Source organism: Mobula hypostoma, chromosome 5, assembly GCF_963921235.1.
Source record: "Mobula hypostoma chromosome 5, sMobHyp1.1, whole genome shotgun sequence".
Classification (NCBI taxonomy): domain Eukaryota; kingdom Metazoa; phylum Chordata; class Chondrichthyes; order Myliobatiformes; family Myliobatidae; genus Mobula; species Mobula hypostoma.
In genome coordinates, this window is record NC_086101.1 from 187,952,300 (window position 1) to 187,977,018 (window position 24,719).

General features: G+C 41.1%; 1 protein-coding gene across 1 annotated transcript in view; it reads right to left on the bottom strand.

The window, feature by feature from the left end:
• rgs12b (regulator of G protein signaling 12b) overlaps positions 1–22,589 on the bottom strand; it is a 183,482-nt gene extending 160,893 nt beyond the window's left edge. Inside the window, exons 1-2 of the mRNA XM_063049526.1 lie at positions 22,434–22,589; positions 16,789–18,830 (exon numbers count right to left, since the gene is read on the bottom strand). Coding sequence (XP_062905596.1) covers positions 16,789–18,684 — 1,896 coding nt within the window. The 5' untranslated portion in view covers positions 18,685–18,830; positions 22,434–22,589. The remainder of the gene's footprint in view (positions 1–16,788; positions 18,831–22,433) is intronic.
• Between the last annotated feature and the right edge of the window lie 2,130 nt (positions 22,590–24,719).

The window sequence follows — 24,719 nt, forward strand, 5'->3', positions numbered from 1 at the left end:
GGTTAGGGGCACATTGTCTATATGTGTGAGTAGGGTTTGTTTTGTTGTCATTGTCTTGTTTTGTTTTTTCCCCTTTTTAGACATCCCACCTTTCCCAGAAGTTCCGGGAGCCTCCCGCATATGAATAGTGGCTCCCTGATGCCCACAAATTATATACAATATCATGGAAATCAATTTTTTTGAGAGCGAGTGAGAGAAAGCAAGCGAGAGCGCGAAGGAGAAAGCAAGCGAGACAGCGAGACAGCGAGAGAGCGCGCGAGCAACAAGAGAGAGACGGCGCGAGCGAGGAGAGAGCGCGCCATGGCAGAGTGTTCCAAAAAAATATATAAAACGTACGTCACCCCAGACTACACTAAGGTGTACCCCTGCCTAATAGGGGTCAAAAGTAATGACAGTGTTGCTCGCTGCACTGTTTGCAACAGTGACTTTTCTATTGCCCATGGTGGGTTAAGACTGTAAAAGACATGTTGAGGTGAGTTTAACAGGTGTCATTCGTTCATTAGCATAGCTAACGTTATTTAAACTAGCTGGCCAGCTGCTAAGGAGCTACTCTATTGCAGACATCCCACCTCTCCCGGAAGTTCCGGGAGTCTCCCGCAAATTGATGGTGCTACCTCCCTGAAATGAGTTTTTGCAGGGTGGGATGTCTGCTTTTTTTTTCTTTTCAAATTTTTTATTGTTATATTATACAAAAGAAATAACATGAATACATTGAAGTAACAACACTTACAATGTCTCAAAAAAGACATTATCTTAAAGACAGAAAAAAATTTTTTGTGATAACAAAAAAAACTTACAAAACAGAAAAGTGAGAAAAAAAAAAGAACCCATTAGGTGTACAACCCTGGAGTCATGCGTCATACAAAAAGCTTCTAAAAATAAACATCAAACCGCCAGCAAGAAAAGAAAATATACTAAAAAATTTACAATTAGATCATGGAAAAATTATATCAATTAACTCAAATGATAATAAGGAGCAAATGAGCCCCATCTTTTCTCAAAATCAAGTTTTGTTTTCTTATTGTTGCTGCTTATGTTGTTCTGCTGATTACCGTGTGCATGCTATGTTGGCACTGGAATTTGTGGCGACACTTGTGGGCTGCCCAATACATCCTTGCATCTGTTAGTTGTTAACAACAAATGTGCATTTCTCTGTATGTTTTGATGTACATGTGATAAATAAATCCAAATCTGAATATGGTCTGTCTTTTCTCCCCCTTTGCCATGACTATTACAAATCTTAAAATAAAATATAAAATAAATACCAAGAAATCTCATCACAGGACAAAATGTTGCTTCCACTATAGCCCATCTGCTGGAGGGCTGCTCAACATATCCAGTTACCAAATTCATAATTTTAGTGCATAAGGAATACTGTCTTCTCAAGATACTGACAATTCTGACACCCTGGGGTGGTGTTACTAGTATCAAAACTAAGGAAATGTTATTATTGTTGGTTCTAGTTGCAAACCCACACAGATTATTTTGATTTAATTCAAGAATCTTCAGCTGAAAAAAAAACTCACACCTGAACAAGAGTCTTCTGTCATTGTGCGTCATTCACAAAGTATGACAATACAAATAGTGAAATTTTAGCTGCCATTGGCAAGCTTAGTGTTCTTGTAATAAAACCTGAAAGAGTAATTGAGAACTCTTATACAGAAGGGAATACAATACTGTTATTACTTCAAGAGTTGCTGGAATTAATCTGAATCAGTATTTAAAATGAAACTAGCAGAAAAGGTTGAAAAAATACAGATTCTGAAAACATAAAAGTAATGTGCTGGAATCCTGGGGAAGTCAGGCTGCTTTGTGCAGAGAGAGAAATAAAGTTAACATCTTTGTCAATGTTCTGTTCCAAGGTCTTTGACCCAAAACATTAACTATTTCCCTTTCTATAGAAGTGCCCACATTTGCCAAATATTTCCAGCACCTTGTTTGTATGACAGAAAAGGCTGCATGACTTAAATCCGCTTAAAACAGTTATCACATGACTTAAAACAGGTGAAAAAGAAGCAGAACATGTTTCTGCCCATGTTAATTGAAGCTACTATGAAACTCAGGGAAACTAGATAACTACTTGCACCATTCCAATAATTTCAAAAGTAGAACAAACTCAAGAGTTGTGAACATAATCCAAATTTCAGTTAATCGCTCAAAAGATCAATACGTAACCTGCACAGAAAGAAATGGCGCTTTCTCTGCTAACTGGTTTGACCACTTTTCATAAAATAACAAAGTAAACAAAAATTTTGTCCTTTGTTTAGACTATTCTAATAAATACTTTTACATGTTTAGAAACTATTCTAATAAATATTTTTACATTTGACAAAAAATTACATAAAATTTCATAGCTGTCTCACATGTCAAAGATAAGCCTCTACACTTCCTAATCCCAATGTTTACTGCATCAGCTGTAATGTTGGTCAGCAAAGTAATTACATTGTTTGCAATTGTTGTATTTTCAGAAGCTTACTGAAAGTCAGCAACGAGCACCGAACAGTGAAAATGAGCAGAACTGCGTTCATTACGATGTTCAAATTTACTCCCAAGGAGGAAATAGCCCTTAACGAGTAGGTGATTTTCAATTTCAGATAAATGTAATATTATGCAATGTGAGGACACAAACATAATTTAGTTGCATGAAGCACAATAAGGATTGAATGCTGAAGGCTACCTCACTACAGGAAAGATGTGGAAACTATAGAAAGGGTACAGAGGAGATTTACAAGGATGTTGCCTGGACTGCGAAGCATGCCTTATGAGAATAGGTTGAGTGAACTTGGCCTTTTCTCCTTGGAGCAGCGGAGGATGAGAGGTGACCTGATAGAGGTGTATAAGCTGATGAGAGGCATTGATCGTGTGGATAGTCAAAGAGGCTTTTTCCCAAGACTAAAGTGGCTAACACGAGAGGTCACGGTTTTAAGGTGCTTGGAAGTAGGTACAGAGGAGATGTCAGGGGTAAGTTGTTTTTTTTTTAAATGCAGAGAGTGGTGAGTGCGTGCAATGGGCTGCTGGTGACAGTGGTGGAGGCGGATACGATAGGGTCTTTTAAGAGACTCCTGATGGGTACATGGAGCTTAGGAAAAAATAGAGGGCTAGGGGTAAGCTTAGGTAATTTCTAAGTAAGTACATGTTCGGCACAGCAATGTGGGCTGAAGGGCCTGTATTGTGCTGTAGGTTTTCTATGTTTCTATGCTACCATTGATTTCTATTACACAAATCATTAAAACAGCATACCCAGTGCCCAAAATGGAATGAGAAATCAATGAATGTTTGATGGATATTTACAAGTAAATTACTTATGAAGTGCCATCCTCCAAGGTACATCTAATATATTTTGTTTGATATCTTTAGAACACCTCAATATTAATAAGTAGTACAAAGTAGGTTTAAAGAAATGAAGCTTGTAATATTAAAAACTTCAAGGTCTTTTCTTTTGAATTATGAGAACAGACCCAAAGGATGCCAGATGCCACATTATTAGATACATCTGTACACTTGTTCGTTTATAAAAGTATCTAATTGGCCAATCATGCGGCAGCAACTTAATACATAAAGGCATGCAGACATGTCCAAGAGGTTCAGTTGTTGTTCTGACCAAACATCAGAATGGGGAAGAAATATAATCTAAATGACTTTGACCATGGAATGATTTTTAGTGTCAGACAAGGCAGTTTGAGTATCTCAGAAATTACTGATTTCCTGGGATTTTCACGTACAGCAGTCTCTAGAGCTTACAAGAGAATTTTGTTTTATGAGAAACAAAAAACATCCAGTGAGTGGCAGTTCTGTGGGCAAAATTGCCTTCTTAATGAAAGAGGTCAGAGAAGAATGACCAGACAGGTTTAAGCTGACAGGAAGGTGACAATAAATCAAATAATGTGTTGTAACAATAGTAGGCAGAAGGGCATCTCTGAATGCACCACACATCGAACCTTGAAGTTGATGGGCTACAGCAGCAGAAGACTACACGAGGGTCCACTCCTGTACCTAATAAAGTGGCTATAGAGTATATATCACACAAAAAATTGGGTGGTATTGGCAAGGGGGAGAAGATGGCGACACGACAGCAGCACGCGCGGACTCTCTGGTGATGAATATCTGTTATCTGTCAAGTAGGGGACCGTGCACAATTCTGATTTGATGGAGACGGACACGAGAGTACGGAGAAACATCCGGAAAACTTCTGAAATGCCCGCTTCGCTGCCGCTGCTACTGTGTGGTAACCAGAATCTCCGGAGCAGAAGGCCCCGAAATCCTCAGCTTTGCTTGTTTCAGCGGCCGGGGAGAGGTCGAAGGCACTTGGCAGAGGATGGTGCTCGGGAGGCTGTATTGGAGGGGCTGGTCAGAGGCTCGAAGTTTTCAGACGAACGGACTCAGTGTTGGCCATGGTCGGCTGCTTCCAAGGTAAAGGCAAGGTGACGGTGCCTGGAGGTTTATGGCAGGGAGTTTCTCACTTTTGCCGCCTGCTATCGGGGACTCGGGAGTTGATTGACTCGGGACTTTGAGACTTTTTTTTAACCGTGCCCATGGTTTGTTCTTCATCAAATTATGGTATTGCTTTGCAATGCTGTAACTATATAATTATGTGGTTCTGTCAGCATTAGTCTTTGGTTTGTCCTGTTTTCTGTGATATCACTCTAGAGAAACATTACATCATTTCTTAATGAATGTACGCATTTCTAAATGACAATAAAAGAGGACTGAGTGTTTTCATAATCTAAATGCAAAAATGTGGATTTGCAACAAGAATTCAAGTGAAAGCTGGAAGAGTAGTCATCCTAATTACAGGTTTATTTAAGGCATCCGTTAGTCTTGCGAGACCATGGATCTGCGCCTGGAAAATCTTCACTCTCTAGGGCACAGGCCTGAGCAAGGTTGTATGGAAGACCAGCAGTTGCCCATGCTGCAAGTTTCTCCTCTCCACGACACCAATGTTGAGGGAAGGGCATTAGGACCCATACAGCTTGGCACCAGTGTCGTCGCAGAGCAACGTGTGATTAAGTGCCTTGCTCAAGGACACAACACGTTCCCTCGGCTGGGGCTCAAACTCACGACCTTCAGGTAGCTAGTCCAATGCCTTAACCACTTGGCCACATGCTCACAAAAATTATAGGTTAGTCAGCACTATTTAAATCCCCAGTTCATTTTTCTTTCACCATCTTTTGTTGATAGGAAGAGTATCCTTTTGAGAGTATCCCTTAAATTTACCAGAAGCATTTTTGACTTTTGCCCTTATAAAGGAGATTGTATGTTAAAAAAGTGTGTAGATGTGCTTCAACTTGAAGTTTTAGAATTGCTGAACCAAATAGTACTACTTATTATTCTATTTCTGCAAGTTTGTGAGATTCACAAAGATGAAGAGACATTTTATTTCAAGGCTATCCAAGCCCTACAAGAAGTTTATGTATTTATCAAAAGGGGAAATAAATTGCGAACAGAATGGACAGAAGAGGTTTAATCAGACCTCTTGTGTAGCAGTTCAAGTAGTTTTGTGATTTGTGTGATACTACAGAATATAAACACAGAAAATGATGGCAGACTCCACAAAGAATCTAGACTGAGACATAAAGTTGTTCTCTCCAATCTAAGGCTTTTAAAAGTTTTAAATTTTAACCAAAGTAGGAAAAATTGTTTCAAAATAAAATACAATACTTTACAAACTGGTTGTTACAAGAATTACTGATCAACTTATGAGTGTACTGAATTTATTTCCTTGAGTTCTCCACATTTCTATTTCTAGGATTGGTAAGAGCAGCAAGAGAGGTAATACGTACTAGGTAGAAAAGGCCTTCTGCGAGAGAGAAGTGATTTTATTTCCTTAAAACTTAGCTCCACTTCTGTGATACAAGGAGTAAATTATTAAAGGCACCTAATACACCTTGACTTAAAAATATAAGAAAATGTCCAATGGAGTACATTTTTCATAATGGTAACCAACAAAACCCATTTCTGAAGTAATTTTAATCTTGTATTTCATTCTAATGCCATATTAATAAGATCAAAGCTCAAATGAATATTTACATTTATCAGTCATTACAGTTACATTGATCATATTTAGCAATCTCATTTGACGGCTCAGAAGTTTTGCACTTGGATATTTAACATTTGCACAATCTATCTAATGATATTAAATGCCAGTACAGGCATTAATTGCAGACGCACAGTATCCATCTGTCTGTCTCCTGCACTCTACAAACCTGATTAATTAAGCAAAATAGATGAATAATTTATGCTCATCTGAGGCCCTAAGACACACTCTTGTCCTAATTCATGATGCTGCTCTCAACAGATACTGTCTGGATCTGCTAACCATCTCCACCAATTTTCTAAGTGCCAAAAAAAAACCTACGTATACATTTGAGAAATTAACAAACATTTGTGGAATTACAAGTTAAAAAAGCCCTTCCCTAAATGACTAAATTTTATCAAATTATGAATAAAAATGTGTATCACTTATCATTTATTTTACAAGATGAAAAGCTATCAAAGCCATATTCACAATCAGTATGGTAGCTAACTATATTTATTTTTGCTGCTTTCGATTTGTTTCCCAGCACAATTTCCTAAATAAGTATTTAGTTTATCCAACTGCATAACAAGCATCATTTATAGTGTACTGGGTATTATCATTTCAAGACCTAATGACAATTCTCAGTTCAAATGATTACACTCCCTTAGTTTTTGACTACATTTACGGCTTTGTATAGACTCTTCGAAAGTTACGGCTATTCCGCACCCCCCACGCCACAGTAGAGTTATTTCCAGTTAATCTCACTGAGATTTAGGATATCAAGATTATGATATTTCAGTAGCATTCCCAAATACTTTAAAAAAGGGAAAGCACTGACAATCTCTAAAATTGTTTTAGAATGCGACTCTTGAAAGAGGACTGTTGCAACATCTATGGTGATATCAGAGATAAAATGTGACTTGTGTATGTAAAATGACCAGAGATCTGTTTCTATACTGTCTTATTCTATATTTAAATGTGAGTTGCCGTACGCAAATAACTTAGCATAGTGATTAGCACAGTGATTTACAGCACTAGCGATCACCAATTGGGGTTCAATTCCTGCTGCAGGCTGCAAGGAGTTCGTTTTCCCCTTGACTGCCTGGGTTTCCTCGGGTGTTCCAGCTTCCTCCCACATCCCAAAGAAACATAGAAACATAGAAACATAGAAAATAGGTGCAGGAGTAGGCCATTCGGCCCTTCGAGCCTGCACCGCCATTTATTATGATCATGGCTGATCATCCAACTCAGAACCCAGCCTTCCCTCCATACCCCCTGACCCCTGTAGCCACAAGGGCCATATCTAACTTCCTTTTAAACATAGCTAATGAACTGGCCTCAACAGTTTGCTGTGGCAGAGAATTCCACAGATTCACCACTCTCTGTGTGAAGAAGTTTTTCCTAACCTCGGTCCTAAAAGGCTTCCCCTCTATCCTCAAACTGTGACCCCTCGTTCTAGACCTCCCCAACATCGGGAACAATCTTCCTGCATCTAGCCTGTCCAATCCCTTTAGGATCTTATACGTTTCAATCAGATCCCCCCTCAATCTTCTAAATTCCAACGAGTACAAGCCCAGTTCATCCAGTCTTTCTTCATATGAAAGACCTGCCATCCCAGGAATCAATCTGGTGAACCTTCTTTGTACTCCCTCTATGGCAAAGATGTCTTTCCTCAGATTAGGGGACCAAAACTGCACACAATACTCCAGGTGTGGTCTCACCAAGGCCTTGTACAACTGCAGTAGTACCTCCCTGCTCCTGTACTCGAATCCTCTCGCTATAAATGCCAGCATACCGTTCGCCTTTTTCACCGCCTGCTGTACCTGCATGCCCACTTTCAATGACTGGTGTATAATGACACCCAGGTCTCGTTGCACCTCCCCTTTTCCTAATCGGCCACCATTCAGATAATAATCTGTTTTCCTATTTTTGCCACCAAAGTGGATAACTTCACATTTATCCACATTAAATTGCATCTGCCATGAGTTTGCCCACTCACCCAACCTATCCAAGTCACCCTGCATCCTCTTAGCATCCTCCTCACTGCTAACACTGCCACCCAGCTTCGTGTCATCCGCAAACTTGGAGATGCTGCATTTAATTCCCTCATCCAAGTCATTAATATATATTGTAAACAACTGGGGTCCCAGCACTGAGCCTTGCGGTACCCCACTAGTCACCGCCTGCCATTCTGAAAAGGTCCCGTTTATTCCCACTCTTTGCTTCCTGTCTGCTAACCAATTCTCCACCCACACCAATACCTTACCCCCAATACCGTGTGCTTTAAGTTTGCACACTAATCTCCTATGTGGGACCTTGTCAAAAGCCTTTTGAAAATCCAAATATACCACATCCACTGGTTCTCCCCTATCCACTCTACTAGTTACATCCTCAAAAAATTCTATGAGATTCGTCAGACATGATTTTCCTTTCACAAATCCATGCTGACTTTGTCCGATCATTTCACCGCTTTCCAAATGTGCTGTTATCACATCCTTGATAACTGACTCCAGCAGTTTCCCCACCACCGACGTTAGGCTAACCGGCCTATAATTCCCCGGTTTCTCTCTCCCTCCTTTTTTAAAAAGTGGGGTTACATTAGCCACCCTCCAATCCTCAGGAACTAGTCCAGAATCTAACGAGTTTTGAAAAATTATCACTAATGCATCCACTATTTCTTGGGCCACTTCCTTAAGCACTCTGGGATGCAGACCATCTGGCCCTGGGGATTTATCTGCCTTCAATCCCTTCAATTTACCTAACACCACTTCCCTACTAACATGTATTTCGCTCAGTTCCTCCTTCTCACTGGACCCTCTGTCCCTTACTATTTCTGGAAGATTATTTATGTCCTCCTTAGTGAAGACAGAACCAAAGTAATTATTCAATTGGTCTGCCATGTCCTTGCTCCCCATAATCAATTCACCTGTTTCTGTTTGCAGGGGACCTACATTTGTCTTTATCAGTCTTTTCCTTTTTACATATCTATAAAAGCTTTTACAGTCCGTTTTTATGTTCTCTGCCAGTTTTCTCTCATAATCTTTTTTCCCCTTCCTAATTAAGCCCTTTGTCCTCCTCTGCTGAACTCTGAATTTCTCCCAGTCCTCAGGTGAGCCACTTTCTCTGGCTAATTTGTATGCTACTTCTTTGGAATTGATACTATCCCTAATTTCTCTTGTCAGCCACGGGTGCACTACCTTCCTTGATTTATTCTTTTGCCAAACTGGGATGAACAATTGTTGTAGTTCATCCATGCAACCTTTAAATGCCTGCCATTGCATATCCACCGTCAATCCTTGAAGTGTCATTTGCCAGTCTATCTTAGCTAATTCATGTCTCATACCTTCAAAGTTACCCCTCTTTAAGTTCAGAACCTTTGTTTCTGAATTAACTACGTCACTCTCCATGTTAATGAAGAATTCCACCATATTATGGTCACTCTTACCCAAGGGGCCTCTCACGACAAGATCGCTAATTAACCCTTCCTCATTGCTCAAAACCCAGTCCAGAATAGCCTGCTCTCTAGTCGGTTCCTCGACATGTTGGTTCAAAAAACCATCCCGCATACATTCCAAGAAATCCTCTTCCTCAGCACCTTTACCAATTTGGTTCACCCAGTCTACATGTAGATTGAAGTCACCCATTATAACTGCTGTTCCTTTATTGCACACATTTCTAATTTCCTGTTTAATACCATCTCCGACCTCACTACTACTGTTAGGTGGCCTGTACACAACTCCCACCAGCGTCTTCTGCCCCTTAGTGTTACGCAGCTCTACCCATATCGATTCCACATCTTCCCGGCTTATGTCCTTCCTTTCTATTGCGTTAATCTCTTTTTTAACCAGCAACGCCACCCCACCTCCCCTTCCTTCGTGTCTATCCCTCCTGAATATTGAATATCCCTGAACGTTGAGCTCCCATCCCTGGTCACCCTGGAGCCATGTCTCTGTGATCCCAACTATATCATAATCATTAATAACAATCTGCACTTTCAATTCATCCACCTTATTACGAATGCTCCTTGCATTGACACATAAAGCCTTCAGGCACTCTTTTACAACTCTCTTAGCCCTTTTTAATGCTTGCCCTGGATTTGTCGGCCTGCCACTTTTACTTTTCCCCTTTGTACTTTTTGCTTCTACGCTCACTTTACACCCCTCTGTCTCTCTGCACTGGTTCCCATCCCTCTGTTGTGAACTAACCTCCTCACACCTAGCCGCTTTAATTTGATTCCCACCCCCCAACCATTCTAGTTTAAAGTCACCTCAGTAGCCCCCGCTAATCTCCCTGCCAGGATATTGGTCCCCCGAAGATGTGCAGGTTAGTGTTAGTAAATTGTGGGCATGCTACGTTGGCGCCAGACGCGTGACAACACTAGCAGGCTGCCCTCAGTACGTCCTCAGACTTTGTTGGTTATTGTCACAAAGACACATGTCACTGCATGTTTCAATATACATATGACAAATAAAGCTAATCTTTAGATTTTTAATAATAGAATACTCTCCACTTGCCTGGATAAGTGTAGCAACAGCTTGCAAGCATCTCAAACACTGCCAGGACAAATCAGCTAGCTTTACTAGCACTAAATATGCATTTCTCCCCCCCACCACCACCACCAGTAATGTGTGGTGCGTGGCCAAGTGGTTAGGGCATTGGGCTCATGATCTGAAGGTCATGAGTTTGAGTCTCGGCCAAGACAGCATGTTGTGTCTTTGAGCAAGGCACTTAACCACACACTGCTCCAGTCCACCCAGCTGAAAATGGGTACCGGCAAAATGCTGGGGGTTAACCTCGCAATAGACTGCCGTCCTATCCGGGGGGGGAGAAAGAGTCTCGTACGGTCTCGTACTCTCAGTCGCTTCACGCCACAGAAACCAGCACATAAGCACCGGCCTGATGGGCCACAAGGCTCGGGACAGACTTCAACTTTTTAAACCACCGGTAATGCACACCTACAAATGCAGCCAGGCTATTCTGACAGCACCCATCAAATACATGACCTCTACCAACAAAAACAAGGACCACAGATACATGAAAACACACCTCTGCACTGCCTTTCAAGTCATGCACAATCCTTTCTTGAATATATATCATCAGTCATTTATTACAGCAAGATTTGAGTTCTGAAGCTTCATACAAACAGCAGTAACTTCACCAGCAGGACTGCATAGAAACATAGAAAATAGGTGCAGGAGTAGGCCATTCAGCCCTTCGAGCCTGCACCGCCATTCAGTATGATCATGGCTGATCATCCAACTCAGAACCCTGTACCAGCCTTCCCTCCATACCCCCTCATCCCTTTAACCACAAGGGCCATATCTAACTCCCTCTTAAATATAGCCAATGAACTGGCCTCAACTGTTTCCTGTGGCAGAGAATTCCACAGATTCACCACTCTCTGTGTGAAGAAGTTTTTCCTAATCTCGGTCCTAAAAGGCTTCCCCTTTATCCTCAAACTGTGACCCTTCGTTCTGGACTTCCCCAACATCAGGAACAATCTTCCTGCATCTAGCCTGTCTAATCTCTTTAGGATTTTACATGTTTCAATAAGATCCCCCCTCAATCTTCTAAATTCCAATGAGTATAAGCCTAGTCGATCCAGTCTTTCATCATATGAAAGTCCTGCCATCCCAGGAATCAATCCGGTGAACCTTCTTTGTACTCCCTCTATGGCAAGAGTGTCTTTCCTCAGATTAGGGGACCAAAACTGCACACAATACTCCAGGTGTGGTCTCACCAAGGCCTTGTACAACTGCAGTAGTACCTCCCTGCTCTTGTATTCAAATCCTCTTGCTATGAATGCCAGCATACCATTCGCCTTTTTCACCGCCCGCTGTACCTGCATGCCCACTTTCAATGACTGGTGTATAATGACACCCAGGTCTCGTTGCACCTCCCCTTTTCCTAATCGGCCACCATTCAGATAATAATCTCTTTTTTTGTTTTTGCCACCAAAGTGGATAACCTCACATTTATCCACATTAAATTGCATCTGTCATGAATTTGCCCACTCACCTAACCTATCCAAGTCACCCTGCATCCTCTTAGCATCCTCCTCACAGCTAACACTGCCGGCCAGCTTCATGTCATCCGCAAACTTGGAGATGCTGCATTTAATTTCCTCGTCCAAGTCATTAATATATATTGTAAACAACTGGGGTCCCAGCACTGAGCCTTACGGTACCCCACTAGTCACAGCCTGCCATTCTGAAAAGGTCCCGTTTATTCCCACTCTTTGCTTCCTGTCTGCCAACCAATTCTCTATCCACATCAATACCTTACCCCCAATACCGTGTGCTTTAAGTTTGCACACTAATCTCCTGTGTGGGACCTTGTCAAAAGCCTTTTGAAAATCCAAATATACCAAGGTTTCAAAAAGGAGATTCACCACTGTCTTCTCAACAGCACTTAATAAATGATGGACTGGCCAGCAACACCTACTTTCCAAAACATTTTAACATGTTACAGATTAGAATCACCACTAATTAAAGACTATAGAAAATATTAGATAATAATTTATCAGCAACACAACTGCACAAATCATGTATAAAAGTGCTGAAGAATCAAATAACGGTACATAGGGAAGAAAAGATAAACAGAAAAAAATCCTACCAAATTACACTTAGAATTAGATGCAGTTTGAAAAAAGATAAAACTTGCTTTAATATTTAATTTCAAATGACTAAGGCTCAAAATTAATGCCTGCATTACCAATTGAAGATCAGCTTCTGCACATAGATGCTTCAAACAAGCTTTCCAAAATCTATCATATGATCTTTTTACTATTACGTCATGAGATTAAATTTATACCTGAACCACTATGAAGCATATTAGGGTGCAACAGAAGGCTGGCGAACAAAGAGACCAAATCCACAGTTCCCCAAATATGCAGCACAAACAGATGGGGTGGCGGATATAGCATATTTAAATTTGCTGGCAACACCACCGTCAATGACCGAGTCAAAGGTGGCAACAAGTCAGCATGTAGGAGGGAGAGTGAAAATCTGATAGCGTGGTGCCACAACAACAGCAACCTTTTACTCAATGTCAGCAGACCAAGAAGCTGATTATTGACTTTAAGACGAGGAAACTGAAGGATCATGAGCCAGTTCTCCTCAGGCGATCAGAGGTGGAGAGGATTAACAACTAAATTCCTTGATGTTATCATTCCAGAGGACCTGTTCTGGGCCTAGCATGCAAGTGCTATTAAGTAGAAAGCATGGCAGCAACTCTACTTACTTAGGAGTTTGTGAAGATTCAGCATGACCTTGACAAAATTTTTATAGATGTGCGGTGGAGAGTATATTGACTGGTTGCATCACGGCCTGGTATGGAAACACCAAAAGCCTACAAAAAGTAGTGGTTTATGGCCCAGTCCATCACAGGAAAAGCCCTCCCCACCTTTGAGCACATCTATACTGAACACTATCATAGGAAAGCAGTGACCATAATCAAGGACTCCGACCACAATGTTCAGGAACAGTTATTACTCCTCAACCATTAGGCTTTTGAACCAGAGGGGATATCTTCATTCAACTTCACTCACCCCATCACTGAACTTTATCCACAATCAGTTCAAGGACCCTTCATCTCAATATTTTATGTTTAATTATTGTTTCTTTTCTTCTTTTTGCACTTGCACAGTTGTTTTTCTTTGGATATTGGTTGTCCTATTGGGGGAGGGGCAATATTCATTGATTCTTCTGTGTTCCTTTATATTTATTGTGAATGCCCACAAAAAGAAATAAATCTCAAGGTTGTGTATGGTGACATACACAATAATACTTCAATACTGAATTTAATTTAAACTTTGATATGGCATGCTTGCCTTTGCAGGTCTGTGCACAGAATATTGCGAGTTGGAAAATTACTTTGCAACTTCACAGAACACAAGTTAGACTGCACTGGAATTAGAGTGTACAGTTCTGGAACAGTGTGATTGCAATGAAGATAGTGCAGAAGAGATTCACCAAGATTGGACGATTTCAGTAATGGGGAGAAATTGGACACACTGGGCTTCTTTACCCTGAAGCAAAGGGGGCCAAGTGGCGATCTAACAGAAGTGTAAGATTATGAGAGAGGCACCAATAGGGCAAGTAGTCAAAATATTTTTCGGGTGATAGGGGTATTAAAATGAAGAGGACATAGGTTACAGTAGGAGGAAGGAATTTTAAAGGCGGACTGAAAGGTCGGCTTTATTTAAACTACACAGATTGATTTGTATCTGGGACACGCAGCCAGAACAAGACACAATTACTGTACTTACACAGACACTTAAATAGCCAGGTTTAGAAGGACAAAGTCCTAATGTGGGCAAATGATATTAATGTAGATGGGCAAGAAGATCAGCATAGAGTGGGATACACTTTCATCACTGTATGACAACTCCATGCTTCAGCATCTTGAGTCACCTCTTTTGCAATCATCAACCAGACAATATATCTTGCATTTAAGGGAGGTAATCCAAATTTATATTTGGTTGATAGTTCAACCTTTGGGACCCAAAATTATAGACAGTGTCTTTCCATGTATATTTCTGCATCAAATGAGGCTTGCTTAACAGCCTTCACAGCAGCTTTGTAACATAAAAGGCAGAGCAATGGGTATGAACAGATTCACATAAGATAAATTAGTAAAAATCCTAGCTGTGTAATTAAATAACAACACTATTCTTCCCTATTTCAGTTGGCTATCCTACATACAGAAAACAAAAATGCTCTTGTTACAGCTCAAGACAACATTCCACTGTAGAATTTACCCACAATTTTCTCCATTCCATGTATTAATACATCATTCACTCTGCGGTGAAAAAACAGACTGACTTCTCGGCATCTATCATTTAATCTAATCAATGAAAAATGTCACCTGTGAAATCTCTAAAGGACAAAAACAATTTACTCATTAGTGAGAGATTACCATTTTTTTAGGCTTTTAGCAAAGTTCCACCCTTTGTTTTAAATTTGGTGAAAGTTCATATTATTTATATATAACTTTTAAAACACTGAAAATGTAATATATCTGCTAATTCCTTTGAGGAAAATTGGTTATAAAAATATCCTCCACTGCCTGGACGTATTAACCATTATTAGCTGATCAACGACTTCTTTTCCAGCTCAAATTTCTGTTAAGTTGTTCACAAAACGTAGCCCAATTTGGAATTTGCTTTTTCCAAGTAACAATAGAAACCAACAGACTTGTAAGTTATTACCACTCTTTTGGTATATTCCATTGACTATTTTCCCACTATATCTACAAATGCAAATTATTGGGATAACAAGTTTTCTTGTAATTCAATAAAGGAAGTTCTTTCTTAGTTGGACATCGTAAACTGGAACAGACAAAATTAACATTTTATTCACACCATTCACAAACTGAGGTCAGGCTTTTAAATCCCATAAAGGTCAGTGCCAGAAATACTCAGCATGCCAGGCAGCGCTTTATTGGAAGAGTAGGAGTCAATGTTTCAGGCTGGTGACCCTTGGCCAAGAAGGTCACTGATCTAAAAATGAAGAGTTTCTCTCCTTGCACATGCTGCTTTACTGACTTTACCTGGCATTCTTTTTAAATACTCAATCCAACAGCTGCCATATTTTGCTTTCTGACAAAATTAGCAATGCTAGGTATACGCACCTCCTGGCTTAGAAACAGTTGAAATAAACACAGCTGAAAGAGACTTCCAAGGTTTCTCTATATGTAGCAAGACTATGTGTACAGCCTATTATTCCACTGGTAAGCAAGCTATGTAAGGAAACTGCAACAGTTGTGCAGTTTAACTTTCTGCTTTAAGTAACACAAAGACATATCAGTATTTCACAATGATTTAAATCTAACAGCGAGACGCCACAAAACATTTTTACTTCCTTGGACATGACTACCCAATGGGACACAATTCCAGAGGCATAGTGAACAGATCCAAGAAATATTCAGTGAATCTAATAGGAATCATGGATAAGGTTCAGCAGAGGATGTCTTTAAATATTCCAAAGCCCCAGCTGTTCCTCTCCATAGTCACTTTCTGAATTCTTGATGCAATTAATCATATAACCGGAAATCTTCATTACTGTAACACAGTTACCAGTCAAATAATTATATAAAACAACTTGAACAGATTAATGACAAATCTGAGCATTCTCCCTCCCTCGTTCACAATTAACTCTTCAATTATAGCTTAAAATGTATATAAAAATTAAGTATATTCCATGTTGATTCTATCATTTACATGCCTTGGATACATGTTTCTTACAATGCATTAAACAATGTGTAAACTCTCTCATTTCATCACTAAGTTTAATACACCTAGAGGACATGAAGGAAAAGGTTTTGCAACAATTTCTGTAGTGCACTTAAAGGCTTTGGCACACTACAGATGTAGCATCTTCAGTATGTACGCACATACCACAGGCACCCTGCTTCCATCAGCCGACTTCACAGCGACTTAAAGCCTTTGTAAACGCTTTTTACTGTAAAGGGAAGATAAATCATCTTTAAGGTACGGTTGATGTATTCTGTAGCATGTAAGGAGTAGTGTAATTGTTTAGAATTGTTACAAGCACATGCAACAAGTTAGTTGAAGCCAAAAAATGGATGAATCTCTGTTATGTGCTTGCAATTAGAATGTAAATCTGGTAGCTGTAAACAAAAATAAACATGCTACCTCAACTTTCTTAAAAACAAATGCAAAGCAAGAGAAGTTCAAGTGTGCACCTTTGATGATTATCAAATACATCTTATTTTCAAACGCATACAGTGCTCTAATAAAAATCACATACCTTGTTATCTTTGCTTTTCTTGTTATTCTGTTGTATCCCAAACATTTTTTCCATATCAAACAATTTACTTGTCAGTTCATTCTTTTGAGCTACATTTCGAAAAGGCTGACTTAAGCCACTTCCAACTCTATACTTTTCGGTCTGAATCTTGCTCATTGGAGGGGGAAGATCTTTCTTCAGTGTACTACAGTTGACACTGGATAATCCATCTGTGGATTCTGCGTAAGATTCCTGATCACTACTGCTACAGTACTGCCAATCTTTATGGACATGAAGGGGCAGCCATCTAGGAGGCCCACAAGGCACACAGTTCATAACTTCAGATTTCTTAGCTGGATTTAACACAGACCGTGGAGATGTTCCAGGAACGTCGAGCCGGGAAGGAATAAGGTGTCTATTACCATTATGCAAAGAGCATTCATTCTGTGGCAACTCTGAAAGCCGAGGTGCAAGATATTTGTTTTCTAATTCCTGACGACAACCATTCCACTGAGTACCTTGAATGTGTCCTTTACCTTGTACATTAGCCCAGGCAGCACTGAGAGCGTGTTTGTTTGAGCTGGTCCCTAGATCAACAACGAGAACTCGATTATTCTTTTCCTCATGGCTATAGCATCCAATTCCACTATCACTGTTACTACTAATACTATTGTTCTGCTGTCCATCGGATGAGTCTCCGTCAAGAAAGGCTCTTGCCCGTGCACTTTCAAATGACTCCCCGATGTCCTTGTACAACACCGATACAAACTGAAGAACAGGTTGAGAGGAAGGGGGAAACTCTAAGCAGCCGTTGGCGTCTGGATCTGGTGTGCACTCAATACCAAAGCGTCTGGAAATTCCCTGGTGAATTTTGTGCTGACAAAGATCGGGATCAACCATGAAGACATGACATGAAGTCCTCAACCCACCTTCACAGTCAACAGCTAGGCGCTGATCATCAAACATCTGCATCGTAACCAATCCAAAGAACCGTCGGTCATCGGGACACACAGCACTGAAAGCCAACTTTTCTGCTGGGTATAAAGCTAGCACATGATGTTTGTCATTAAACAGTTTAACACAGTCGTGCATTATTTTCATCAGGACAAGAGAATGAATCTTCTGCTCGGCACGCAAACGACGCATGCACCCACGGATGGCCTGCAGGCTTTCATTTTCCAGATTTGAGCTTGTTGAAGGCAACTCAATAGAACCCAAGTAGCCTACAATCATTCCAACATTCAGAATGCTAGCATCTAGAGCAAATCCATCTTGGCTTTCCAGACCATTGATAAAAACCGAGTCATCGTTCAATACCTTCTGCACTTCATCTTCAGAAAGTGAATTGTGGTTCTTTTTTGCACTTTTGCGACTGACAGGAAGCCCACTGATTTTTTCAGTGCCGTGTCTTGGCTGCTGTATACAGTTCCGACCACATTTCCTAGAACTATTGGAATTGTCAAATAGCATTTTAAAAATCCCACCCGACTGTACATCAGCCACAACCTTTTCAGCTCTATTTAGCCCCAGTGTTTTGGGCTTTGTCTTATTGTTCACCCATGCCACTTTGTCTTCACCAAAATTAAGTTCTTCATCACTGGAACCTGTATCACAGTGATTACTACCATCAGCAATGACAAGCCGAAGTACACCTGTGCACTGCCCTATCAATTTCACTACATCTTCATGAGAGGCTTTAGAGACATTAATGTCGTTAACAGTCAGTATACGGTCACCAGATCTAAGCCCAACAAAATGTGCTGGGCTCCCTTTAAGGATGCAGCTAAGCACACATGGAGCTTGTCCAGAAAGGGTAAATCCATATCCAGTTCTTCCTCTCGCGATATCAACATTCCTCACCCGAATGGAAGGATTGGTGCTCGAACGACGTTTCACTTGATCAGCTTGTCTCTGCATTGTTTAAATACCCACAACAGAGCAATATTAATATCAGCACATTACTGAAATGGCCAGGGATTGATCAGCTGAATATTTCAGGAAAAAGCTCCAATTATCTCTTCTAAGTTCCATCCTAGTTCATGCATATTGCCCCAGTGAAACATCTGAAAAGACAAAAAATATATCAAGCTAATTGCTCATATGTTATGGCAGTTTTTATTAACTAGCCTGGTGCAGTCAGTATACTTTCAGAACTTGCCCTTGAAGATAGATGAAATTTTAATTCTAAAAAGGGCAATATTTTCTTCCCTCAAAAATGTCATTTTTTCAGAAATAAAATAGAACCTGATGAAGGGTCTCAACTCCAAACATCAACTGTTTTATTTTTAGAGATGCAGTACAGTAATAAGCCAAGTTACACCCATGTGACCAATTAACCTACGAACCCGTACTTATTTGGAAAGTGGGAAGAAACGGAAGCACCCAGAGGAAACCCACACGGCCATGATGAGAATACATAGACTTCTTCCAGACAGCCGTGGAATTGAACTTGAGTTGTTGGCATTGTAGCAGTGCTAAGCTAACCACCACAGTACTGTGCTGCCCTTAAACTAGATATCCATCCAATGGCAATAAACTAACTGGAACCCACACCTACTTGAAGACTGAAGCCTCAATGCAGGACCTTAGACCACTCAGCCATGCAACCACAGTTCATTCCCCTCCATATCTAACCTGCCGAGTTCTTCCAGCATCTTGTTTGTGTTCCTAGCATCTGCAGAATCTCCAGTCTAAAGAACAACACTGCTCTGTGGAATGAGAACTTTTCCCCACATGTTAAGAACTTACAAATACTATAGCCCTTCACAACAGAAAAGAGAACATATTTCATAAAATTTCATCTGAAACCATCTTCCACTTATCATTATTTTCATTGAGTTTCAGTGTGGCCGAGGTGGAAGTGTGCTCGTTGTGTGATGGAGGTTGGAGTTTATGATCCACAGACACCAGAAAGGTCACTGTAAGCATATCAGGAAAGTGTGAAGACTCTGGGTCTCTTTTAAACACAAAGAACATGGAAACTGCTCCTATGGCCCTGCATGTCAGTCAATCCCACTCAGCAGTACTTGGTCTATAGCTGACTACGTCTTGGCAATTCAAATGCCTGTCCAGATGCTTCTCAAATGTTGTGAGAGTAGTTGACTCTGCCACCTTTTAGGCAGAGTGTTGCAGATTGTGACCAACTTCTGGGTTGCTATGAGAGGTCTTCTTCTCTAACCCTCTTCAATCTATGCCCTTTGATCTTAGGCAATTCTGCAATGCTGAATACTCTTTTTACATTTCTCAATAGGGTAGAATTTATCTGCCCCAAGGAAAACAAACCCAGTCTATCCAATCCTGGGGTCGATACCAAAGATCAAAGCCCAAGGGTCAATCAGAGATCTATAAATAAAGACCACTGAGTCAGAGGCCAGACCTGTGAATCTGCTGGAGGCAGCTTGTCCTGGTGTTGGAGAACGGTCTGTGTGCAAGAGTAGGTGGGAGGGAGGAAAGGGACTTATTTTGCTGTCGTTGTTTCTGCTGAACATGGGTGGGCATGCTATGTTGGTACCAGCATGGCAGAATCCCCCTAGCACATCCTTGATTTGTATTGGTTGTTAAACATTCACTATATGTTTGAATGTAAATTAATGAATCTGAATTCCTCATAACTGAAACATTCCATTCCAGACAACACCCTGGTGAACCCCTCTCCAGTGCAATCACATCCTTCTAATTTTCTGTGAAGTGTGTATACTATTTTATCTGAAGGAATAATGGGATTGTGAATACCCAACAGAGATTTTCAAATCATGCAGGGCTTTAAAAGAGGAAAATAAAGTTTCCACTTATAGGAATGAGAGTAACTAGAGGCCATCATTATAACAGATGCTCAGGCAAATCTATTAGGGAATTCAGGGGACTTGCATTTATCTAGAGGGCAGTGCCAATATGAATCTCACTACCAAAGTTAATAGTTAAGGGGAGTAGCATAGATGCATTTAAGAGGATGGTGGGTAAGCAAATGAGGGAGATGGAAATAGATTTCAATGAGTAAAGAAGGAAGTGTTCCAAATGGAACATGAATTGATTGGAAAATATGGCCCAAATCTGCACCAAGTATCTGCATAATGCTAAAGACCACACGACCAAAGATGAGTTGCTGCAGTGAGATGTAGAGTCACAAAGCACAGAATTTGGTCCAATTTGCCTATGCCCATCCAGATACCCATCCAAGCTGGTCGCATCTGCCCATGGTTGGCCCATATCCCTCTGAACCTTTCCTATCCTCTTAAATGTTGTTTTTGTATCTGCCTCAACTACTTCCTCTGGCAACTCATTCTTCATATGGACCACCCTCTGTAAAAATAAAATGTCCCTCAGCTTATTATTAAATCTCCCCCCTTTCACTTTAAACTTAAGTCCTTTAGTTCTTGATTCCCCAGTCCTAGTGCACAAGGACCTTATCTCCACCCGCTCATGGTTCTGTAAATCTCAATCTCCTATAATCCAAAGAAATAAATCCCAGCCTGTCCAACCTCTTTTTATAATTCAATCACTCAAATTTTGTTAACATCTAACTCTTTTCTGTACTCTTTTAAGTTCAATACAGTAATATCTTTCCTACAGCAGGGTTGATTAATAGATATGTTCCAACATTCAGGTGAGACATTAAGTCCAGATCCCATTTTCAAGTGGATGAAAGAAAGGACAAGCATTATTTCCAAAAGAAAATAGTAAAGCAGTTATCCACAGTATCCTGATCAATATTTATTATTCAATGCTCATCATGAACACAGATTACTTGGTTACCATCAGCTTGCCTTTGCACAGGGCTTACTATGTACAAACTGGCCACTGTAATTTAGTAGAACAATGAATGCACTACATGACTATTTAATTGATTACAAAGCATTTTCTGAGATTTTGAGATCACAAGAAGCATTATATAATTCTGTCTTTACTAAATAAGAGCAGAAAATACTCAGTTCTCAGTAATCAGGCAACATCTTGTGAAGTACGACTTTTTAATCTATCTCATTTGTTCTGATGATAGATTACAAGTCAACTAACTACAGCAGTCTTGTAAAGGTTGTCTTCATGAGATCTTTTAAACATTGCTCCTATTAATAAGCAAATTTTAAAGCAACCAAAAACAGGAAAATATAATTTTCTGTATCATTTTAATATTAAACTGCATGCTCTTAACTGTATCTGTGCTCTTAAAATAAAAAGCATCAACTATCAAGATCCACATTATCTCTTATACTTAATGAGTAACAATGCTAAAATTCGCCACCGCATTTATAATCCGCTCCAGGTTTCTAAAATATATTAATATACGCCAGAATTACAATTCACCAAGAGGGGAAAAAAAACTTCGTTAGTAACAATGCAGAAGAAAACTTTGAGACTTTAAGGATACTCCGTAACAGGTTTTCTTTCAAGCGCCTTCTCTGCACTCTCCGCATTTTAAATGATTCATCTTTATCGGATCGATAAAATCCTAGCCGGACGACTTGGTTTTAACGGTCGTGTTTGGGCGCTTCAGACATCGCTCCCAGGATAAAAGGGCGAACAAAATCCACCTTCAAATCAAAGGTGCTTTTCCATTTTGGCGTGGCACAACTATCAACACAAAACTAAGTGCTGAGGAAAAAGACAAAAAGCATGCAACCAACAATAGAAAACATTTTTTTTCTTTCCATCTTATTTTGCTTACATACCGGAGCATCTTATCCCTAAACTCTCAAGAGTGCTAAAGGTATCCGCAGCCAGTCTACAGACTGTGTAAGTTCAGTGCTGGGAAGGGGAGCGAGCCGCCCTGGGGACCGCTCCAAATGGCTTCTTGTTCTACAACTTGGGAGGCTTCTCCCCTGCAAAACTTCCAGCTCAACTGTTGCGCTACAAGGGGTAGGCGGGGCGGCGGCGCGCTCGCCCTGCCTCACGACAGACCAATCAGCAAAGGGAATTCCGTGTTTCGACGCGGTCTCCAATGGTAACCGCAATTTCCATTGGAGCGGACGCCTATCAATCACCGACAATTCCCTCCCATATCGCGTATTATTGACGGCGGGTCTTGTGTTGGGGGGGGAATTTTAGTGCCTCAAAGGGAGGATTTAAACTACGCATCTCGCCGACATAACCCAGTAAGTTTAAAACTAGCTTTTCGTGTTGCAAATTCGTCTCCCAACTGTAATTAAAAACGTGACTGACGGTATGAACAGGGGTGTAGAACAATAAGAGTCATTGCCCCGCAACCGTTGTCAACCGAAACAGATGCGATCCGACAATGGGCTCTGCCCAACGATGAAACGAATCATTTATTTTCAAAACTGTTTATTGTAAAAAATACGTAATGAAAATCAACCCCCCCCCCCCCCGTGGCATCAAACGAACTTTTTGAAGGGTTTCGCTCCCTCAAGCACCGTGCGAGCGAGCGGCGCAGCGTCCGTTAGTTTTTGAAACGGTGGAATTCCGTTGGGAGCGCTGGCGCACGCGCGTCCCGGAGACCTTCTGCGCAGACGCTGGCGCTGTGCCCGGGCTTCGCGCCCGCGTGAACGGGCCTCGGCGTACGCTGCGCGCGCAGAGCAGCGCGCGCTCTCGCCCGTGGAAAGTGATCGCCGGTGAGGGGGTTCGAAGACCGTCCCGGTTCCCGCGCCGCAACGTCGCCTGAATTTCTCCTACTCCCCCCCCCAACACTTAACAACGTTAAACAAAACGAATTAAACGTAAAATCGCACCTTGGCAATTATGCAGCAACGCACAAGATACTGGAGAAAATTGCAGTTTGATCCGCTGTCCTCGTTATTCGCGGATAATAAAACTCCGCCAATTCTACTACTAGCAATGATCCACGGAAATAACTTGTATGCTTCAATTCTTTACACATTGCAAAGTAACCTGAGCAGCACTGGCTCATGTTCCTACATTTGCAGCATCTGATTAATACATTTGAAGTGACCCAGTTATCAGCCTGGTGAATGTTGGGATCCTCTGTATTGGCTATTTAGTCATAGTCATAGTCATACTTTAATGATCCCGAGGGAAATTTGGTTTCGTTACAGCTGCACCAACCAAGAACAGAGTATAAATATAGCCAAATAAAACCATAAATAATTAAATAGTAATATGTAAATTATGCCAGGAAATAAGTCCAGGACCAGCCTACTGGCTCAGGGTGTCTGACCCTCCAAGGGAGGAGTTGTAAAGTTTGATGGCCACAGGCAGGAATGACTTCCTATGACGCTCTGTGCTGCATCTCGGTGGAATGAGTCTCTGGCTGAATGTACTCCTGTGCCCACCCAGTACATTATGTAGTGGATGGGAGACATTGTCCAAGATGGCATGCAACTTGGACAGCATCCTCTTTTCAGACACCACCGTGAGAGAGCCCAGTTCCATCCCCACAACATCAGTGGCCTTACGAATGAGTTTGTTGATTCTGTTAGTGTCTGTTACCCTCAGCCTGCTGCCCCAGCACACAACAGCAAACATGATCGCACTGGCCACCACAGACTCGTAGAACATCCTCAGCATCGTCCGACAGATGTTAAAGGACCTCAGTCTCCTCAGGAAATAGAGATAGCTCTGACCCTTCTTGTAGACAGCCTCGGTGTTCTTTAACACAAAATAATCTGCAGATGCTGGGGTCAAAGCAAGACTCACAACACGCTGGAGGAACTCAGCAGGTCGGGCAGCATCCGTGGAAAAGATCAGTCGACGTTCTTTGACCAGTCCAGTTTATTGTCAATTCGTATCCCCAGGTATTTGTAACCCTCCACCATGTCTACACTGACCCCCTGGATGGAAACAGGGGTCACCGGTACCTTAGCTCTCCTCAGGTCTACCACCAGCTCCTTAGTCTTATTCACATTAAGCTACAGATAATTCTGCTCACACCATGTGACAAAGGTTTCTACCATAGCCCTGTACTCAGCCTCATCTCCCTTGCTGATGCATCCAACTATGGCAGAGTCATCAGAAAACTTCTGAAGATGACAAGACTCTGT